This window comes from Dermacentor albipictus, chromosome 6, assembly GCF_038994185.2.
Source record: "Dermacentor albipictus isolate Rhodes 1998 colony chromosome 6, USDA_Dalb.pri_finalv2, whole genome shotgun sequence".
In the NCBI taxonomy this organism is placed as follows: Eukaryota; Metazoa; Arthropoda; class Arachnida; order Ixodida; family Ixodidae; genus Dermacentor; species Dermacentor albipictus.
Genome location: NC_091826.1, coordinates 59,521,994 through 59,542,836, shown reverse-complemented (window position 1 = coordinate 59,542,836; position 20,843 = coordinate 59,521,994). Strand labels below are relative to the sequence as shown.

Sequence of the window (20,843 nt, the reverse complement as noted above, 5' to 3'; positions counted from 1 at the left end):
TGAACCGTTTCGATTTTCCCTCGCCTAAATTCATGTAACAAAATTTTACATTTTTACCTCCTTTTCTGAACACATAAAGTCTGCCCGACTCTTGGCCAATCCCCGCGAGTGGGTAAGCGCCAAACTCATCCAGGACATCATCATCATCATCACCTTCTCCGGAGCTCGCTCGAGCAGCAGAAGTAGAAGAACGTTCCACGTCCGCTGCGGCTTCCATCACTTGGCTAGGTTTTGGGTGATATTAGATTTTACTAAACTTATTTCTTGAGCTCTCATCGATTCTAACGCCACCTTCATCCTAGGCTGATGGCGATAAACTCCTCCGGCAGGAGTTTTTCCCCATAGGCGGCCTCTATTTCATCAGATGAATTACCTCTATATTTGATCATTCGCAGTGGTGTGAGCAGCATCCCGGTGGCTCTGGTTCCTTCAAATGGAGGCTTTATCCGTCTGACCAACCCCGAAGTGATCCAGAAATCTCTGCATACTGTTACCTCTTCATAGCAGACCATCACGGGTGTCAGGCAGTTCGGCCGCGAAGGTGTCATGTGTCGATCGTCAGACGAGTCCTGTGTCGCGGATTTGCTTAAGTGCTCATCATTCGCGTCATTACAGGTGAGTGTGTACATCACTGCAACACCTCGCCTGCAATAAGGGAATAGTCAGAGGTGTCGATGCTGATCTTTCTCCCGCTGAAACACTACAGAGATTCTCTGGGACTCGAGTAATTGCTGTTTACCGATACAATCGAGTGGTAGACAATAAGCAGGTCCCACAGGATCGGTGATCCCAATTTTTCCTGGAACTACCTGCCCATCAGAGCTAAAGGTGTGGCCCCTTGTGTTCAGAGTTAAACCCCTGGCGTCCCGTCCTATTCAATTCCGTAATTGCTGGCGATACGGCCTTGGTATAGCAGGGTGTAAATCAAGACAACGTTGTTGCGCATGTGGGGAAGAACACTCTCAAAGTGACTGTAGTGCCCAAGAAGAGCGATGCTGTCTCTGTGACATAAATCATCCAGCCAATTATTTAAACTGTTCTGTTAGGGCTCAAGAATTACAGGTGATTGAAATAATTGATCGACGATGCTGCTCTAGAATGGAGGCCGTAAACATTGTGAAAGAAAGGGCATCTGGCTATGCGAGGATAATAGGCAGACAAAATCTTACCACGGACCTATCACTTACTGCAACTATAGAGGCCGCTGTGGAAAAGGCAGTTACAGAAGCCGTTTCTAGTCATTTATCTCAATTGATGGAAACTACCTGCCCACCTCCACTGACAACGCAAACACTTGATCCTGAGTCCCAAACCAACCATAAAAGATCAGATCCCAATCCTTGCAATAATGATATTGAACTTTCAACTCCGTGTTCCGCGGGCCCTACAACTTGTAATATGATTAATACAGATTAGGAGACGACAGAGGTGGAACTCAATGCTCAAGCATATAAAAGAACCATGCCTCCTATTGATGAATACTCCTCCCCCGGTCCTCACTAAAAAGCTAAGAAAAGTAAGTCTACCGTTGTGTTAAAGGAAAACATTCCACAGAACGCAGTTTCGACTGCGGCACTTTCCAAAAAATAGGATCACTAAAAGTGCTTCAGTGGAACTGCCACTCTTTATATTCTGCTTCAGTAGATTTAACTTGTCTAACTTCTCAACTTAATCCTGATTTAATTATGTTACAGGAAACGTGGCTAAATCCTGAGAAATCTTTTCAAGTGAAACTCTACAGATCATTTCGATTAGACTGTCCTACAAGAGGTGGCGGATTAATTACATTTATCTCATCTAAAATTTGCCATAAGGCTAAAATTTTATTTCAACTTTCTACTCCAGAGTGCGAAATCCTAGCGATGGAGCTGGTTCTCCCGGGATGTTGTCCCTTTACCGTAGTTAATGCATATTTTCCATCTGGCATACAGGACACTAGCACACTGGATAGTGTTATTAACTCTTGCGAACGTGACATCGTAATCACAGGTGACTGCAATTCTCACAATATCTCATGGGGTTTAAGAACAGATTTGTGCGGCACCCGACTGTTGAACTGGTTGTTGGACAATCGACAAACGTGTGTAATCTCCAGATTATTGCGTTTGAGAGAGGCCGATCTTGCTCTTAACTAGATCTTACATTCTGTGGCCCGAATCTCTGCGTAACTTCTTGGTCGACTATTGATTGTTTGACAAACAGTGATTACCTTCCAATAGTATTTGACGTTGCAGGTCCTGTAACATTTGTGAGTGACCAGGCTCGAACTTTCATAAATTACAACATTTCTAAAAAATGCTTATGAAATGTTCTTTCATCTGTCTGATGCGCCTACAGAACATAAAAACCACGATTATCTGTTCCGCTTTAGAAAGTTCTAAAAAAAAGGCTCAATTTGAGATTAGATTGAATAAAAGAAATTCTTACAGTCCTTGGAGGAATGAAGAATGCGCTCGAGACAACAGAAGGAGAAACGCTGCTTGGAAAAAAATATTGCAAATACCAGAGTCCCAAAAATTGGAGTGACTATAATTTTTTTGAGCTGTCTTTAAACGTACAGTTTCTAAAGCCGAAGATGAATTTGACTGTAAGCATTTTGATTTCTTGTCTAACAATAAAAATAAGCATGCATTATTCCGTTTTCTCCGCGGTAGAAAAGTTCTTCCGCGTCAAATTAATATTGACTCTATACGTTTAAGCAGCGATGAAATGAAACAATCACCAGAAGAAATCGCGAAGTGATTAGACATTAAATGTTATTTTGTCTTGCCAAGTTCATCTCGCTTACGAAGGGCATCAGATGATTTTACAGAAATCTCCATGTTAGAACTGGCTGTATACGTGGAGCGTCTTCCTGATTCAGCTCCCGGCGTGGATGGGGCAACATCTGCTAAGATCAGAATTTTATTTAAGGGAGCTTCTGATGGCCTTTTAGCTATTGTAATTACTCAATTCGGTTCTCATGGATTCCGTCTCCGTGGAAAATTGAGAAAATCATCCCTATTCTTAAAAATCATGGGGAAGGATATACAATAACTAACATTAGGCAAATTGCGCAAACTTCAAATTTGGTTAAATACATTTAAAGAATTCTATATGCCCGTATGATTAAATTTATACAGAACAAAGACTTCCTTAGCCCCTGCCAAATTGGATTCCGACCATAATGTTCAATATGGCATGCTCACGTGGACGTAGAAAGTAGAATAAAATTAGCATGGCGACAGAGGTAAATAGGTGCTCTTGAGACATTAGACATTTCCAAAGCCTACAAAAGTGTAGAACACCTAATTTTATTAGATATATTGCGAAATCTAGAGATTCGAAATTGTTTATCAAACTGGATTGGTGATATTTAGATGGGAGAACATTTTACTGCTGTCTAAGAGGCGTTTCCTCTAGTATACATAATCAATCACGAGGTGTTCCTCAAGGAGCTGTCACTTCCCCATTACAATTTAATATTCTGATGTGTTCCATTCCTCTTCACCAAGATGTACAAACGTACGTACACACGGATGACAATGCTTTCTTCGCATCAGACAGTGAAATTCTCTGTCTATATTATCGACTGCAGAACTACCTCAACGCCATAGAAACCTGGTTAAACAAAATTCGCCTTTCAATAAACGTTAGAAAATTCTCGATATTGGTTTTACCGCTTAACACTCCCGTTAACATATCGATATCCTATCGCCTCGAGACTATATCTCAATTTGAGTCGCTGAAATCTTTAGGTGTAGTGTATGACAGTTCGCTCAGTTGGCTCGGCCATATTGACCACATAGTCAAAAATGGAGTGCGAGCAGTTGGTATGCTACGTAAGCTGTGCAACAGTCGCTCCGGAATGCGGAGAGATCCACTTTTAATGATATACAAAATGTAAATGCAGTCCAATTGAGAATTTGGATGTGTTTTATTTTCTGGTGCTCCAGCTTATAAATTAGGTCCCCTTGTTCTACTTGAGCGGAGAGCCCTACGACTGTGTTGCAGGTTACCGAAATGCGTTGCCAATAACATACTACCCCAAGAAGTCAGGTTGCCCTGAATATTGTGTAGATTTCGTTTCGTGACGGTGCAAAGAGTCTTAAAATTGTATGAATCCTCTATTACAAGATTACAATACATATTCATTTCCCAGTCTGCACTTCGGAGTACACTGGCATCGTTTTCATACACGACAGGTGGTCTTCGTACAAACATTGATCAATCCCTTAAATGTACGTCTCTGGGAGGTACCGACTATTTGTGATGTGTGAGAGAACCTGCAAATTATGTATGATGACATCTACCCCAAATAATGCAAAACTTATTTCTTATGATATATTAAACCGCTTATTACAGGACCACTTATTGAGTTTACAAGTACGGTCATTGCGACAGACGCCTCACAGTGTGAAGAAAAATCTGGAACTAGCATTTTCCCTCCCGCTGTGGACTGGTAATTTGCAATCTGGATTCCGGACTTCTTTTCCGTATTTTCGGCTGAATTTCTAGCTGTAGTTCTAGCCCTAGGCAAACTATATTCGTCAATATCGGCGGTAGTAATAACAACAGATTCTTTATCCTTATATTCCTCGCTCAAAGCTAATGGGGTCACTGACCTTTTACGTACATTTCATATTCTATTGCCTGCCCACATATATTTAATTATTTTGGTTTGGCTGCCTGGACACAAAGGATTAGTCATGAACGAAATGGCTGACACTCTCGCAAGAGCTTCCCTCAGTGGCCCTGTATTACCATTACTTCCTACAACAGCTTACCTAACGACTACTAGATTCAGGAGATATAAAATTATTCAAGACTTCTTGAACCCAGCTGTAGCTCATTTTTCAGAATATGGACACCTGCTATTCCCTTGGCCCAAAAATTCCTTTCACACCAGAAAAACTGAAGTCATCTTTACCCAATTACGTTGTCGAGTACGAAAATTAAACTTCTATCGTAACAGGGCTCGTGTGGTGCCTTCCCCTCTGTGCCCAGTCTGTGGAGAAGTTGAAACAATAGATCATTTTTTTCATATTCTGCCGCTGTTTTACTTCTTTAAGAAAAAATGTTCTACAATGAAGAATAACGCAGCTTGGTTAAAGCTTTTCAATTATAAATATCCTTTCTCTACGAGCCTCCTCTCTTGGAAAGTGCCACAGGGATATTTGCTAACCGTGGAGGAATCTATAATTGCTACAAAGAGATTGTCTCGAATTGTTTAACATTTTATTTTTGTTCATTTCCTCCAGTTGGCTTTACCAATGTTAGTATTTAATAAAGACTGCCTAATTTCATCCAAATCTTGGCCACTCCCCCACAGTGGGTGTGCGCCATCGCATAAGGAATAAAATACCATTCCATACCACTGAGTCTTTGTGGCCGTTGCAACACACTGGCGTATGTAGGTGGTGATCAGTGTCGAGCGTTGTTGCGCCAGGAAACCAGAGCCTCGGGTTCTCCTCACTTCTTGCAGGCAGGTGACGAGGCACGACCCTTGGCCTACAGTCGGGCCGCCGTCCAGGTGCAGCCAGTCCGTAAGCGCAGGAGCGTGGAACGGACTCTCCTAGAGAGATTTTGCTGGGCGCGTCTTGGGAGCCTTGCCACTAACCACTCGGCGGTCCGGGTACATGGAGGTGAGTAGGCACCGTAGCCAATGTCTAGTCTAGTCTAAGGTCGCTGCCGCTAAGGTAGCTTGGAGTTTGTAGGTTGGTAGTTTGTTAGCGCCTGCTACAATGCTTGCCTGCTTGCTCCAGATGGCCACCTGTCGGCTTCTGCACATGGTGGAGTCTAGTAGCCCCCATTCTCACTCTTCCTCAATCCACTTTCACTTCCCACTCCCTCTCTCTTGACGACTTTTCAAGTGCTCCCTCAAGGTGTCTGAATTAGGCGTCATTTTCCCCTATATATCACTATCGTAATCAACAGGAGCAACAGTAGTAAATGAACATTTTACCATGAAGCACTCACTAAAAGTACAGTGGGTACCCTTTTGGTAACCACCGTTCTTGTTACATCACAAAGGATTCCTTGTGACACATTCACCAATGCTTTGTTGGGTCCATGGTGGAAACGTGCTATCAGCGACCATCTTCGTCTTGACGCAAAGCGGGAGGAGTTGTTGCAGACGTTGCCAAGTATTACGCAGTGGCCTCTAGGGCCTCCTGTCTTCCTGCTACGTGTGGAACATCAATGACGCTCAGTTGCATCCTGCCTGACGGGCAGCAAGTTTTCTTGGTCGTGGTGCAACTGACCTACCAATTCTGACATCGTAGTCCACAAAAAACACACGTAAGAATACAGTGACGTAGAGGAAATATGCAATTCCTACTGCATCGATATTGAACCGTTATAAAGCGTCACCAGTATTGGCATGATGGCATTTGGTTGTGAACTGTTGGATTACCATTGCGGTGAATTTTTAAGGACACTGCGGCCAATGACACCGCGCTATGAACTACTGATACAAATCGTGTTCTTACGTGCTGTTTGTGCAGGTGTTCACTACGCTGGTCATGGCATTTTCTGAGCACCATCGCTCGACCAGAAACCGCGAAGTAAGCGATTCAGCAGGAGCAGCCAGTGTAATAACAAGTAAGCGTGTTGACCCTAGCGGATATTAGCGTTCATCTTGCAAAGGTAATTCAACTTTACCGTACAATCAGGCAAGGCTGTGCACACCGCCGCATAGTAAGAGAATTGTTGCGACAGCCAGCAGTCATAGCTCCGTACAAATTGTATTTTCATGCACTTGTTTCTTCCCCTTCCCTCCTTATCACCATCTACCTCTTCTCCTCTTACGTTCTCCATTTTCCCCTTCCCACATAGCGCGGAGTAGCAATTCCGAAGCATGGCCGCCATGCTCACCTTTCCTGCTTTCCAACATTAATGTATTTTTCTCTTTCACTTCGTCTGTCTCTCAAGTAGCTGCGTGACGTCGAAGGCTTTTACAGATCAGCCCACGGTGCAGTCAGACTCAGTTGTGTAGTGGCAAATAAACATCTCAAACCGTGCTCTAAAGTCACATGTACGAACGTCGCGTATGGCCGAGCTTATTTTATTTCAAGATATTTTAGTCTTGTGCTAATCCGGATACATTGTAGTCTCACCGATAACCCATAGCTCATGTGCTATAGTGTCCGAATGCAGATGCGGAAGGTCTGGTGGCAGAACATTTAGTAGAAAATGTCGCTGGCAGCTGACGAGACACTTAAAATGAAGCTTCGAGGTGTAATTCAACGACTGCTCCTTTTGATTATATAATGACTTGCTAAACTCACTCCGAGATTCGCTGAATGCCTCAAAATCAGTTTTGTTATGACCTGAGAAATCTGTAGAAGTGTTTTAATTTCCGCCTTCGAAAGCAATTTATTCGCATTACTGTTGTATGACTTGTTTTCTTTCTCAAAGAAAACTTTTTTTTTCTTCTCCGTAACAATGATAAGTTGTTCTGTGCTTTTCAATAATGTTGGGCACCACACCATGTTCACGAGACACTATGGCGTGTTTTTGCGATCATGTCACGATGTCATACACTTTCTTGTCTTTTCTTGCCTGTGGGCAGCGTCAAGTTATAAATACCAGCTGACTGTCAGCAGCTTTTTCCAAGGCCACAGGTAAAACTAAAGGAACTCAATTTCTCATAAAGGTATTCTTTACTCCGGCTACAAAAAAAAGTGCTCTGACATTCGAGTAGGCTATAATGCTGGCCACAAGGTACCTGTCAACGCTGTCTACCGCCACGATGAATTGCGCCACTCAGCAGCCGTTGGTTCATCACTTACAAAAGGGAATCTTACAAGAGTACGTACGTCAAATATTGGTGAGTGTTTAGCCATGCCTTCACGAGTGGCTACTTTTCATATTCTGTTTTCCATTCGCGTTTTTCTCTGCTTTATCTACGCTCACATCCTTTGTCACAGATACACACAAGTTAAGCCCTCTTCCGTATATTTTCACGTCTCGCAGCATGCCAACCTGCTTGGCATGCATGTAGACGTGCATAGTCTTAACCGATGTTGCATTTGCGCTCCATTACTAAGGCTTTACAATTTAGCACGAAGAAAACTGGAACCTAGCATGCCTATGTCTGTAGAGTAGCGTATTTCTGTACGTGAAGTGACAAGTGTTTGGTGTCTTGGTCAAACTTCTTTATTTCAACCGAGCTATTTGCGCAATTTGTCCCTCTTTTCTGTCAGGCACGCATACACGTAAGTAAAGATACTTTTATTTTACATTGCGTTCAGGCCAAAGGCGAGCTATCGGAGTGTTTGTTAACCCAACGTATTTTACATAAAATTACCATATTTTAATTCTCAACTTGGGGCAAAGAGAATGAACGAATACGTCGGAGTGAAGTGCAACCGATGGAGTTTTCTGAGGAATACCTTTTATCAACGATTCATTATTCAGTTTTCCAATTATTCGTGTGCGCTTTCTTGCCTACGCGGGCCCATAAACGTTTGTACGTATACGTATATGAGGGCACACATGTTGCCTGCATAAAAGGTAATTCAGTCGAGTTTTTCACGCGATACCTTAATTATTCTGGTGTGCATTGCCGCCTCCTTGATAATAATACAACGTTTAACTAAGGGGTGTGCTAATATTCGAAATAACAACGGAGTTGTCCTCCTCGTAATTTGATTGTTCTCTGATTCGAGGAAGTTGTACTTGAAGACCACAGAATCAAACCATGGTTTACTATACCGAGTCCACCCGGAAGCCGTTACATAAACTTGGGTCGATATGTGGGAAACATTATAGGTCATCGCAGTGGTTCATGCTAAAGCCTTCGTCCCACGTGTCCATACGGTCTTATCCGGCTATTATTATGACTTTACCGATTCTCCCTTCTAATCCTCATCTTTATCCAATCATACCCAGCGGTGACCCCTTTGCCAACCTCTACTCCGACAACGACGTCTAGTCCTCCAAGGAGTAAGCCTTATTCTTAGCCACATTTCGATGAGAAAATGCATAAAAATGATAAAAGGAGCTCGACGATGACGCTTCGTATTTTCTTGCGCCATGTACAGAAACACGGATACAGGAAAACAAGAACAAGTTTTGCGCATCAATCGTTAATCAGCGTTTTCCTCTGTCTGCGTTTCCTTGCATACTGCAATAAGAAAATACGAAGGGGAAGTGTAGTAGGAGGAAATGAAAAAGGCTTTGAAAATTACGCGTCGCACTGCTATCGCAAACACCAGCGACGAGCAGAGCTGGGGGAGGTTAAGGCTTCTGAAAAATCCGTGCCGTCTTCCTCTGTGGAGGGTTTCGGTTGGGACGTCGCACCATTTCAGGCGCCCGCCGCAACAGAAGCGATTTGTTGAGACGCCATACGCGTCGATGCCGTGTGCCAGATGCTGTACCGACGGGACGTGGCGGCAACCACCGCGCCTTAGCTCTGATGCATGCTAGCTTAGGCGCAGTGTACTATTGACAGCTTCTTCAAATCTGCAGAAGCGAGCATGCGAGTTTTCAATAGAGAATATTGACGTCACACCACATGTCTTCCCGCCACGCCGCTCCTTCTCCCCCGCCAGGCTCCACCTATTTTCGTTACGTCACTATGCTGCGCGATGCTATTTTTATACTCTACTTTCACTCTCTCTCAGCTCTCTTTCACCCCGCTCGATGAAGCTGCGAACGTCAAGAGAAACCCAGCGAGGTTCTAACAGCTCCACTTTAAATAACAGTAGAACTCATCTCACGATCACTGCCGACGATAACAGACAGCTTTAGAATAGCGCTTGTCGCCTTACGTACGTTGAACGTAAGCACCTTTGCGGGACGTTCCAGTGCGCGTCCTTTCAAGTCTTTTAGTTAACCTTACGGAAAAACAAACGTAAACAAAACTTCATAAAACAGGACAACGTCTAGCACCTCTTGCCAAAAATATCCAAGCCAACACGATCCATTAGCATCCATCCTGCTGTAGCTATGTGGACGCGTCTCGTTAGGCCTACGGGAGCCAGAATCGCCGAACGATCTCAGAAAATGGACGCGCTATGCGCACGTAACAAACCATTCTGGTTAGTTTTGAGGAAGCAAAAGCTCGCTACACTAGTTACTGGTGATCGACGCGAGTGAGAGCGCAGCCATCCCGAGAATTCCCGCTGAAGCGGGAGCCATGGGTGCCGCCATGTTCGACAACGCTATTTTTTAGCATCCGTAAACAATACGGACGTTAAACTCACCGAATAACGTACGTTATCATAGCGCACGTAAACCACAGAAACTCAATAGCGTTCCCAGCATGCGCAGTGAGGATGACGCTTTTATTTACGTACCTATTGCTTTTACGTTCGGTTGCAAGCGCTAAACTAAAACTGTCTAATGCGATTAGCATACGAGCGTAGGGATACACCGTATTTCTGAAGTCACGTCTATTAACGTATATAGTGGTCATTCTGTGACTTCTGTTGCATCCGATATATGCCGAAATACGCCTGTATCGCCCTTCATTGCTCTAGGCCTCGTTTGCCAATGTCGCCCATGAGCATGGTGGCATGACGACGATTGTATTACGCTGACGCAAAGATCTCGATGAAACGATGAAAAGAAATAGCAATGATGTAAGGAAGAAGGCCGTGCGACAATGATGGCATTACGGCAATGAGATGGCGATTCCTCACTTTTGACAAATGTGTAACGATGACAGCTTGGCGAAGGTGACATGAGGACAATGATATGGCGATGATTGCGTGACCACTAAGCTATGACGGCCTCCGGATGACGAGGTGGGAATGGAGAATATGGCATGACCACCACGGCATGACGACTGGTTGAGGACGGATGCATAACGACGACTCTATGACTACAACCTAAAGACTGCGACGGCACAACTGCGGCATGAGGACACAGCGATGACGACGAGTGTGTGACGAAGCTTGTATGAAGACGACGCCGTGACGACGAAAGCACGTTGACAGCGGGAGCGTGATAGCAACCTCCTCACGACGACGCAAGGACAGCGGTGGCATGCCAGTGGCGGCTTAATCGCGGTTTAATGACGACAGCTCTAAGACAATGGCATGCCATTCGGCTTGCCATCCAGCACGACCTGACCGTCCAATGCACCAATACGCCGAATGATCGTGTATGGCATGAAATAACGTCGAATAACCTTTCCACTCAGAGTGCGTCGGGGTATCGAGAAACAATCCAAACATGGTCGCCGGGCTCGTATTTCAACGTGGCGTGGTCGAAGGTTCTGATGTTGTCTGTCCATCCTTTGTTGGTTCTCGAGACGCACGCAGCTGAACTGTCGGGCTTTTCCTTCTTCTCTTCCGGAATGCTGGGGTTGACCAGGCAAAACAGCCGAGTCATCTCTTCCGTGAAAATGGCGATGCTCTCGTTCACTAGCTGTACACAGACTGCAAGCAGGGCTTTAGCGCTTTCATTGTGGGTGGTTTTATGCGAAGCATATTACTAGAGCTCAACCCAGCTCCTCAGGCGCAGCGGTGTCGCTTTCAATATCACGTGACGCCGTGACGTCACGCCAGAGGAGAAACGGGGCTCCAACTCGCGCCGTCGCTCGCGGCGTCGCCTTCAAGGCTGACCACGTGACACCGTGACGTCACGACAGAGGAGAAGCGGGGCTCCAACTCGCGCCGTCGCTCGCGGCGTCGCGGTGGTATATAAGCAGCTGCGCTTGCCTCTGCTAGACACTCACGAGGTGAGATGCCTCCTGGAGACAGCGCTGCTCGTTGGAATGAGAAGCGAAGGTTGCGGCATGCTACAGAGACTGTTTCTAGGTGGCTTTGCTACGGCGCAGCGGCTACGCGCCCCGTATCGGACGTGGTGAGCGTCGAGCAACGCAGCGTTCGGCGCGACAACGAAATGTGCGCCTGAGCAAACGCCGCACGCCTGAGCCGATGCCGATGACACTGGCTTTTCTGCGACACGAGCTCCTTAACGCTATCGCGTTAAAATAAAGGCTAGTATGCTTCGCATCCTGGGCTTAACCTTAGCTAAGCCACAGCCAGTTTTTTGTGAAGGTCCTCGCGAATTTGCTTCGAAAAACGTCCCGCGTCGCTAATGTAAACACCCCAATCTCGATCTAGGCACTCGCGACGTCTTCCAAGTCGGACACACGGAGTAGATATGCTCGGATTACCAGCTGTTGAAGGCTTGAGTGAGGTTTCCGAGTTGTCGGACGGAGCTCAGTGGAAGTTGGGTGGTTCCCTTGTTTGTTGCAGTAAGATGACTGCAGGCGATGCAAGGTTGGTCATTGGAGTAGCCGACGTGGCTGCGATCTTCCTCGACGACTCGGGTAGAAGACCAAGTTTCGAGGCCCGCTTTCGTAGTCTGCGGCTAGCTCAATGGTGAGAGGCGACGTTGCGTTGTCTTCACGATTTGAGCTTCACGTGGGCGTCACGTTGTAATGACGTTCAGGAATAAGAGGTGGCACAACTACTATAGTCGCAGAAACCATCTCTTCATTGGGTGAATTTGTACCCACAAAACAATTAACACTCAAACTCAGCGATAGCAAGGAGTACAAGAAGCGGCCATCTTAATCTCATCTGCAGGCCAAGCGCGTTGGCTTTAAGGCTCAACTACTACAAGCGATTTTCGAGCGAGAGCGACCAGCGACATGTCGCCTCGGATTTCGCATAATGACTTCCACCGGTCACACCGTAATGACGCAACAACACGCCAGCAATCAGCCCACCCACTTCTGAGTTCGATCTTGCAGATTGTGTGCCATGACCGCAAAAAATAAATAGCAAAATCAGCCATCACTTCATCCAATCGCAAAGAGGGGACAAAGTATAGGCGTGGTCTTGTGATTATTACTGATATGAGTTTTTCTCTTGACTCTATTAGTCCTCAGACGCCACCGAGAGCACCGAAAATGTTTTCCCCAGGTAGCGCCACGAAATTACATGCTGGCAGTCTGACAACATGAAACGGACTTCCCCTCCTGATGACAGCATATTAAATCTAGCTTCAACGCAGCTTGGTTAAAACATTGGCCTCGAGGTACGTTTGCCATTTCTTTACGCGGGCACGAACGTAAATAATCGAATTATAATGTAGACGGTATAATGTCATAATGTACAACGTCAAAATCGACGCCCTTTGTTTGTTCAACGACGGAAGGAGCGGAAGCGGAAGCGAAATGACGCATGCGCAGAGCGCCGAAGAGAGTAGCAGCAGACCGGCGTGACCGCGGTTATTCGAGTACAAATCACCATGGCAGACAGACGGGTGCTGGCAACATTGTTGGCAATGGAAATCCGCACTTTTAACCGGTATGAATGGGCACGTGGGACCAGTGTATCCGCTAGCCATGAACGCCTATAGATCGTGCATGCTGAAGAGGTCATGTCTCAGGCTTTGCATCGCAGGGCACTGAGTGTTACCAGAGTGGTTTCTTCAAACTGATAGTACGCTACGACAAATGTCTCAATGTCGATGGCGACTGTATGGAAGAAATAGTGCAAGGTTTGTAGTTTATGACGCCTTGCTGTGTTTGCTTTTGGCTGTAAACTTTCCATGTTAAAATTAACGGCGAACTTTTGGAACGTTCTTCGCAGATGAGTCGTTGGCGCCCACATGCATTTCAGAACGCACTACACAATTCGTGTCATGCATACAACCTGATTACACAGTGCTCAGTATCAGAAGATAATGGATAGAACCATCGGCAACATTCGAGAAACTTCGCTTGAAGAAAGTCGCGACATTCGCTGAGCCATAACATTGCAGCACGGATTGGTTCGTAAAAAAACTTTCACTGAAAGCATAAAACAATGAGTGCGCGTATCACTATAAATGCAGCAATACGCTGAGTACTTCCGAGAGCAAAGCATTTCTTATCTCTTTGCAGAAAAGCCTCCCCTAGTGTGCCAGATGACGTCTCCCAAACACGTGTCGAGTGACCCGGATAAAGTCAATATTATCATCGGTGTGCCGCCCGAGCCTGGCCTGTGCGACTACATCGTCCTCGATATTCCACAGACTCCAGACGGGAAGTACAAGAGTACGTACCCCCTTTAAGCACTACGCTCGCGATCAGCAAAAGCGTCTGCTGATATTTTTTGGCCGCGCTTTTGGTATGCAAAGAGGAACACAGCACTATTGCATAGGCTGTTGAACCATGCTTCGAAAAATCTGTTTTCAGACATTTTGCAGTAGGAACCTCATTTCTCGAAGATAAAGTCAGGGAGACACTTTATTGAAATTAATAGGTAAAAGTCAAGAGCCCGGGAAAAGTTCTCAAAACTTGTTCAGCTCCGTCCTTGGATCCTTTTGACTAAAGTATAGTCGATCTGTCAGTGAAAACAAGAGATGGTTCGTTTGCAAAGACAGCAGAGTGTATTGCTTAAACTGATCACCACTCTAGAAACCCACCTACAGCTCTTTCTTCGGGTTCGTCCCTAGAATGTGACTTGTGCCAGTTGTATTCCGGCTCTGACAGCATCTTCGGCATTTTTACGCTCGGCCATTTGGCAAAAGTGAACTTTGCCCCACGAGCTGCGCCCCTGACTCAGCGTGCCGCATCCGGGGATCGTCTTTCGGTAGCGTCTCTCAGTGGCAGATAAAAAAACAGCGGCAAGTGTAGGTGTGCGCATGCCTTCCCCTATATAACATGGGCTACCTGGAGTTTTTACTGACGCACATATACCATCAAGAAATAATTTCTTTCGAGAAAAGCGTCGTCAAAATTTATCAGGGCACCGCGAGGTTGTGTGAGAAAATCAAGGTGGCGTCAGCACCTGTTTTACGTTTTTCGATCTTATCTGCTGCACCTAGCCACCTCACGCAGTAAGAGCGGCTTTATGTTACAATGGACGGGAAAGTTTGCATAAAACTCAACTTCCATTTGATTGCCTCTTTAAAGAACGCAAGGTGGTCAAGGCTGTACCTGGAGTCCTCTTTTATAGCATCTCAAATAGTCACTTTGTTGCTTTCAGTGTTGCAGCTCCATAAAAATAATAGTTCATTTATTTGGTCACAACGGTCACAGTTATCTGCTACATTTATATTTTGCCCTTCTGGACTACCAATACATTCCGAAATTATGTCTAAAATTTTTATTCTCTTAATAAAATTACAACGATTATACCATAAACGAGATAATTTCGGAACGTATGGGTAGCCCAGAAGGGTAAAATTCGGAAACCAAGAAAACAAAATGCCAGCAGATACGTTGCGGCTGACGCTTAACCTGCAGTGATCGCGGCAACCATTTGCTGCCTCCTACGTAATTATGAAAGAAACTTGTAACAATCGCTATCGAAAGGCTGTAGCTGTTAAACGCGCATATTGATTCTTGCCACTTTAGCCCTTACAATTGAGGGCTTCTTGCAGTCAACGTTGATATACCTGTGATCTCATTGACGTGTTCTGTGAAAAAAAGTGTTCACACTCCTACACTCGCACACATACTCACACGAGAGGAAGAACAACGACACAAAAGCCTAGCTACAACCTCCTCCATCGCCCCCCCCCCCTCATATACAGGCACGCATTCACATTCGAGAATGAAAGAAATGACTACAAAAATTAGTAGCTGGTTTGCAATGCTTTGTTTCATGGCTACGTAGGACCGATTTCGACGAGCTGGAACAGCTAATCGATGGCCACAAATTGAGGCAATAAAGAAAGAAACTGCAGACTTATCAAATTGAAGAGAAGCGTAAAGAGTGTCTAGATCTGTCTTGTGTATTGTTAGGGTCGTTTTAATTGTTTTCTTTGGCTGCTTGCCATGAACATGTGTGAAGGCAACAGCAAGAAAAGCGGCCAATCTAAAAAAATTGACGAAGAAATCGAAGCCGTGTACATACTGGATCTTTCTCGCGGCTTCGCATGCGGAAAGTAATCAGTAAGCTGATACAGCCTGGGTTTTCTATTAATGTAACCTGTTGAACTAAATATTAGGTTACGTAAGATAGATAGATAGAATTTATTGAGAGGAAAGACAGAGAGGTCAACCTGAGCTAGCGCGCTCTATTCTGCTGCTCTGCATTGGAGAGGAGGGAACTGGACTTAAAGTGCTCGGATGGGTGACGATGATAAGAAATATGATGAATGCTTATGTAAGTGAGACAGTGGTCCTACTAGAGCCGCTCGTGCACAGTGGTCCTACTAGAGTTGCGTGCATTGAAGTTGCAGTATCAGGCTATGGGCCGAGGATAGCGTCCTCCGACAGTGGTTGCCAGCGAACGTTGGCTAGGTAACGTTTCAACACCCTGCACTCGACTACATATGCTGGCCAATCCCGCACATGTGTTCCAATGTTTCACGCGTCTGGCAATGCTCACAATCAGGGCTGTAATAATATATATATATATATATATATATATATATATATATATATATATATATATATATATATATATATATATATATATGTATATATATATATATTTGTTACGGTTAATGTTAAACCGGCTTTGTTTAAGGGACGAGATTGGTGGTGAAGTCAAGATGGCGTCCCGAGGCTGCACGCGCTAACGTCTTCTTCCTCTTCAGCTCGCCCGGCTCATGCCGTAGAAATCCCCGGTTGCCAGACGAAGCCCGCTGGGCAAGTCCGAATCACTCTGAAAGCGTAGGGTGAAACCGCTTAAGACGGGCAACATGTACTAACTGGGTCCGGCTAGACCGACGACGAGCGGACGTCAGGCGTGCCAGCACGTACGTCATGTCACTCAAGTGGCCTACAATGACGAATGAGCCCGTGTACTAGGGTACATTGCATGTACATTGCAACGATTCGTACGTTGTTTTTATTGCGCTAAGTTACTTGTTTAGGTAAAGAAATAGACACAATTCGCACATAAATGCGCTAATGAGACAACCGATTTCAAATAAACTTGTCGCGCTTGAGAAAATGGTTTTTTTAATAACGCTATCAAGGAAAAATTTCGTACAAAGCTTGCAACCTCTTACGGAAATTTCGACATGTCGGTAAGTCCGAAAAAAAGATGCACTCACGACGTTCACAATTGTGTAGCTCCGCAGTAAAAACAGATATCGTAGATTTCTAAATGCAAATTTAGGATCATGCAAAGCGTAAAATTTTGATATCTACATTTACACCTTACATGAAATTGTTAGGACCTTTCCGAGGGTACCGATAGCAAAAAGAGTAATAAAAAGTGGTGTATTTTACGGCAACGTATAATACAACAATTTATCTGCTTGAGATGTATTGTTAGGTGCAGTTGATAAAATTGTAATGTCGTTTGTTATTTCCGAGTTACAAGGTTGTAAATGTTATACTTTAATTTCTTTTATATTTTTATGTTGCAATAAATAATTTTTCTTTCTAATGGGCCTTTTACCTCAGTCGCCGAAGCTTCCCCCCGCCTCACCCAAAGTTCAGCCGGGCGCAGGCTACCACCCTGCGTCTACTACCAACAAACACGTACCCTTCACCCGCCCGCCTCCACCTTATATTTCCGGACGTCTACATTACCCCCAACGGCTGGTGCTGTGGAATTCACCCAGCGACGCTTCCGCATATGCTATGGGAGTGCCCATCACAGTACACGCAGACTAACACCACGACTCTCTCGTCGAGGTTGCATGAGGCTCTGCGGAGCTCCGCCCTCGACGACCAAACCTGGGCGACCCAGCACGCCCGTGAGGCGGCGGCGAGGCAAGCCCTCGACGTGCCTTCGTGGGAGGCTTACGCCCGGCCATCATAAAGTGCTGGTTCTACAATAAAGGTTTACTCCTCCTCCTCTAATACGCTACCTGTATCAGTAATCTGGTCGTTAGTCACCAAACAACGTTTTCTTATTTCTTTTTTAATTTTTTTGGCGCAACGAACCGGACAACTTATGGTGCAGGGCTTTGAGGCAACACCAATTTTTTCGTCTCCATGTACTAAATAACATGAACGGGACGAGTGGCTTGATCATAGCACCTGCGAGAACAAGACGCGGCTTTGCCGCACAACTTCCAATCGAAATGTAAGGCGCTTTTTTTTTAACTTGAGAAGAATCAGGCCGTAAGTTACGCTGAATGCCCAAACTTATTTAACGTATGCGGTATTTCTACGTCAGCATATTGTCCTTATTCAAGCGTCATGAAAAGTTTCCCGTGGACGTTTCGTAGGTACCAGGATGCTCTTCATTCTACCAAGCACGAGTTTTCTTGCGTGCTTTGAATTCTGGAGTTTTACAAGCCAAAACCACGACTTTATTATGATTCATGCCGTAGTTGGGGGACTCCTCATTAATTCTGACTACCAGGGTATCTTTATTGTGCCCACAATGCACTGCAAACGCCCATTTTTGCATTCGCCCCCATCGAAATGTGGCCACTGTGGCCGGCGACATGATGCTGCGGCCTAATGCTTAGCAGCACAACACCATATAGTTGCTAAGCCGCCGCGGATGCCTAGCATGCTGCGATTCGCCGAAACTCGCTAAGCGCAACATTAAACCGGGCTCCTTCAATGCTTAAAAAGCATTGAAGAAAACCTTTCTTATCACTGCCAATGTTTCACTGTTCTGGTGAAACTGCCAGTTTTTTTTTTCTCTCTCATTATCACCTTCTTTCTTTTTTGCAGAGAGCCATATGTAACTTGGCTCTACCTTCAGTAGCAGCGTTCAGGCGAGCCTTCAGGTGTAAGCCTTACCATCGACTGGTCACCAACTTCACTTGGTCCGAACCAAACTCCACCACACACAGTGCTTCAAGGTAGTGCAAAAAAGTGCCGAACTGTTGCGTCTATGAACAAGGAACAAGGGTTCTTCAAGACTGTACCACGCTGCCCCATTTCTCGAAATTTGAAGCTTTGATTATAGACAATGCATAGAATTTCGCGCATTTTGCCCATGTGGTCTGTAAGACTGTTTACCGTTTTTCAAGCAGCAGCCTAATAATTAGTGTGCAGTGAAAGCGACTGCAAAATGTTTGAGGACATGCAGAAAGCTCATTCTAAGCTGCGTTCTCGCCCACATTGTGTTGTTTCGAACGTGTTTTCTCGCAAATGTTCTGTGAAGTTTAGTTCCCGAGCAGTTTGCTTTTCCTATTGTTCGGAAACTTGTTCCTGACCCTCTTGCTTTTTGGCACAAGCTAAAGTATACGCGAACTTCATTTGATGATTGCCTGTAGATAATGCGCGCATCTTTTCGGTATTGTGCTGCACTCGCCGGATAAACGCACGTTTCTGCTTCACGTCTCCGAGCAAAGCTGGTAGCCTTCTTTAGCTTTTCAAAGTGCTTGGGTGATAAAAAGGCTTGTGCATTGGATGCGCGACATGAACCTTAGGACATCAATTTTTCGACAATACATGATAATGAGTAGAATGCCGTGCGAGCATGTGTTGCAGCTGGCTTGCGCACCCAGTGAGTTCCCTCGCGAAATGATCACGCGCCATGGTGTATATGTCGTGATTTTTGTGTTGTCCATATTGCTAAGATACTTTTTTGTACTTACCAACACATTTGTCGTGGCAATTGGAACTATGCTCATTCCCTGGCATGCAGTCAGCCTTGTGCATATAGGCGACAAAGCTTGATGTATATAATAGAAATTATTTCTTCCACCAGCAGAGCAGCCGTATTGTGAGGCCCTTGTGGTGAAGCTGTCCAGCTTTCGCTTTGCCATGCGGAGAGCAGGGAGGGTAACGGGAGCTGGTGCGAGTAAATATTTGGAGGAAAATGCCGTGAAACTTTCATAGCAAGTACGCAGGGCATTGGGATATTTGCCACATACCCAACACACCAGATTGCAAAGCCTTTTTTCCACATTTTGTGGCGTGTGAAAGCATATTTTGGTAATGTGTGCGGTGGCTCGTGGCATAGAGTTTACAACAACAACAACAACAAGAAAACATTCCTTCTTGGCGTACGCACGCCCTTTTGATCAAAAAGATGAACGGTCGCGAAAAACAAACAGGAAAATACAAACCAGCATTCCGCGATCATCGTAAGGCGATGCCTAGTGCCACATGATGTTGGAATCTTCTTTTTCTTTTTGAAGGAGACAACGGGCGTGATCAGCGCTTAATGTTCGAGAATTACTGTCTTGGCATCGAGGCCGCATATGCGATTCATTTTTATTCATCCCTTAAGAACCTGCTCCAGGCACCGTACAGAGGGGTTACAGTAATGTAAAGAAAAAAAAAACTTAGGAGGAACACTAATAGAGCAAATAGATCTATGAACAAACATACGCATGTGCAAATAACAAGGAAACATAAAAAAAAGTGGTACCCAAATAAAATTACTATTGATGCCTAAAGGCTTTCCAACTTCAAAACAAGGGTTTCATGGTGTTTAGAACGTAGCACGTATTCTGGCAAATTATTGACTAACAAGAAAAAGAGGCGAGCATTTGAAAGAATGAGTACGTGCAAATATATCTTGTACTATATATAAGCAGCAGTTAGTAAAGCTTGGGAAACTAAACCGTGCCACGAGTGTATGTTTCTATAGTTAACTTTGTGCTGAAGTGACTGTAGTATATGAAGAGATTTTTATTGCGATATCATTTGCGCGAACACTTGATCGAGGCGCCGCCGTTACGGTGGCTAGGTGGGTAGGTGTGCCAACCGACGTAGTTCACTGCTTCTCCGCATCATGACAACGAGGAGTGGCGCTGCGATCAGGGGTCTGTCGCGAAGCGCGCGTCGTCTGGTATTCACGCTCTCGTTATTACGCGCCTGTGCTTGATAAATTGCTTTCAACTAAAACGTGGAAGAAAGTGGTTAACGTATAGTGAGAGAGTGTAATAAGAGTATGACGTTTTCTTGCTCCTGTACGTCGTTTTCAAGCAGTCATTGTTATCGACTGTTCACACGCAGATGGCAGGATGCGCTGCGCTCGCACTCGCAATAGTTCTTCGACTTCCCGTAATTTGCCTAGACGTTTCAGGAAAGG

The 20,843-nt window shown here is 45.1% G+C and overlaps 1 protein-coding gene and 1 long non-coding RNA gene across 3 annotated transcripts in view; one reads left to right on the top strand and one right to left on the bottom strand.

Annotated features, from left to right (window-relative positions):
* The window catches only part of LOC139061100 (uncharacterized), an 89,112-nt gene that overhangs the window by 35,973 nt on the left and 32,296 nt on the right, over positions 1-20,843 (bottom strand). The gene's annotated exons all lie outside the window — the stretch shown is intronic.
* Positions 194-19,507, top strand: LOC139061096 (uncharacterized). Its single transcript, XM_070540624.1, has 6 exons — positions 194-615; positions 5,465-5,624; positions 6,486-6,582; positions 8,875-8,928; positions 13,832-13,984; positions 18,527-19,507. The coding sequence occupies exons 2-6, from the start codon at positions 5,619-5,621 to the stop codon at positions 18,538-18,540; spliced, it is 324 nt and encodes a 107-aa protein (XP_070396725.1). The 5' UTR covers positions 194-615; positions 5,465-5,618; the 3' UTR covers positions 18,541-19,507.

Coding starts and splice junctions, on each gene's coding strand:
- LOC139061096 (XM_070540624.1), top strand. Junction 6,583..8,874: donor AGCAGCCAGTGTAATAACAA/GTAAGCGTGTTG, acceptor AATCATACCCAG/CGGTGACCCCTTTGCCAACC. Junction 8,929..13,831: donor GACGTCTAGTCCTCCAAGGA/GTAAGCCTTATT, acceptor ATCTCTTTGCAG/AAAAGCCTCCCCTAGTGTGC.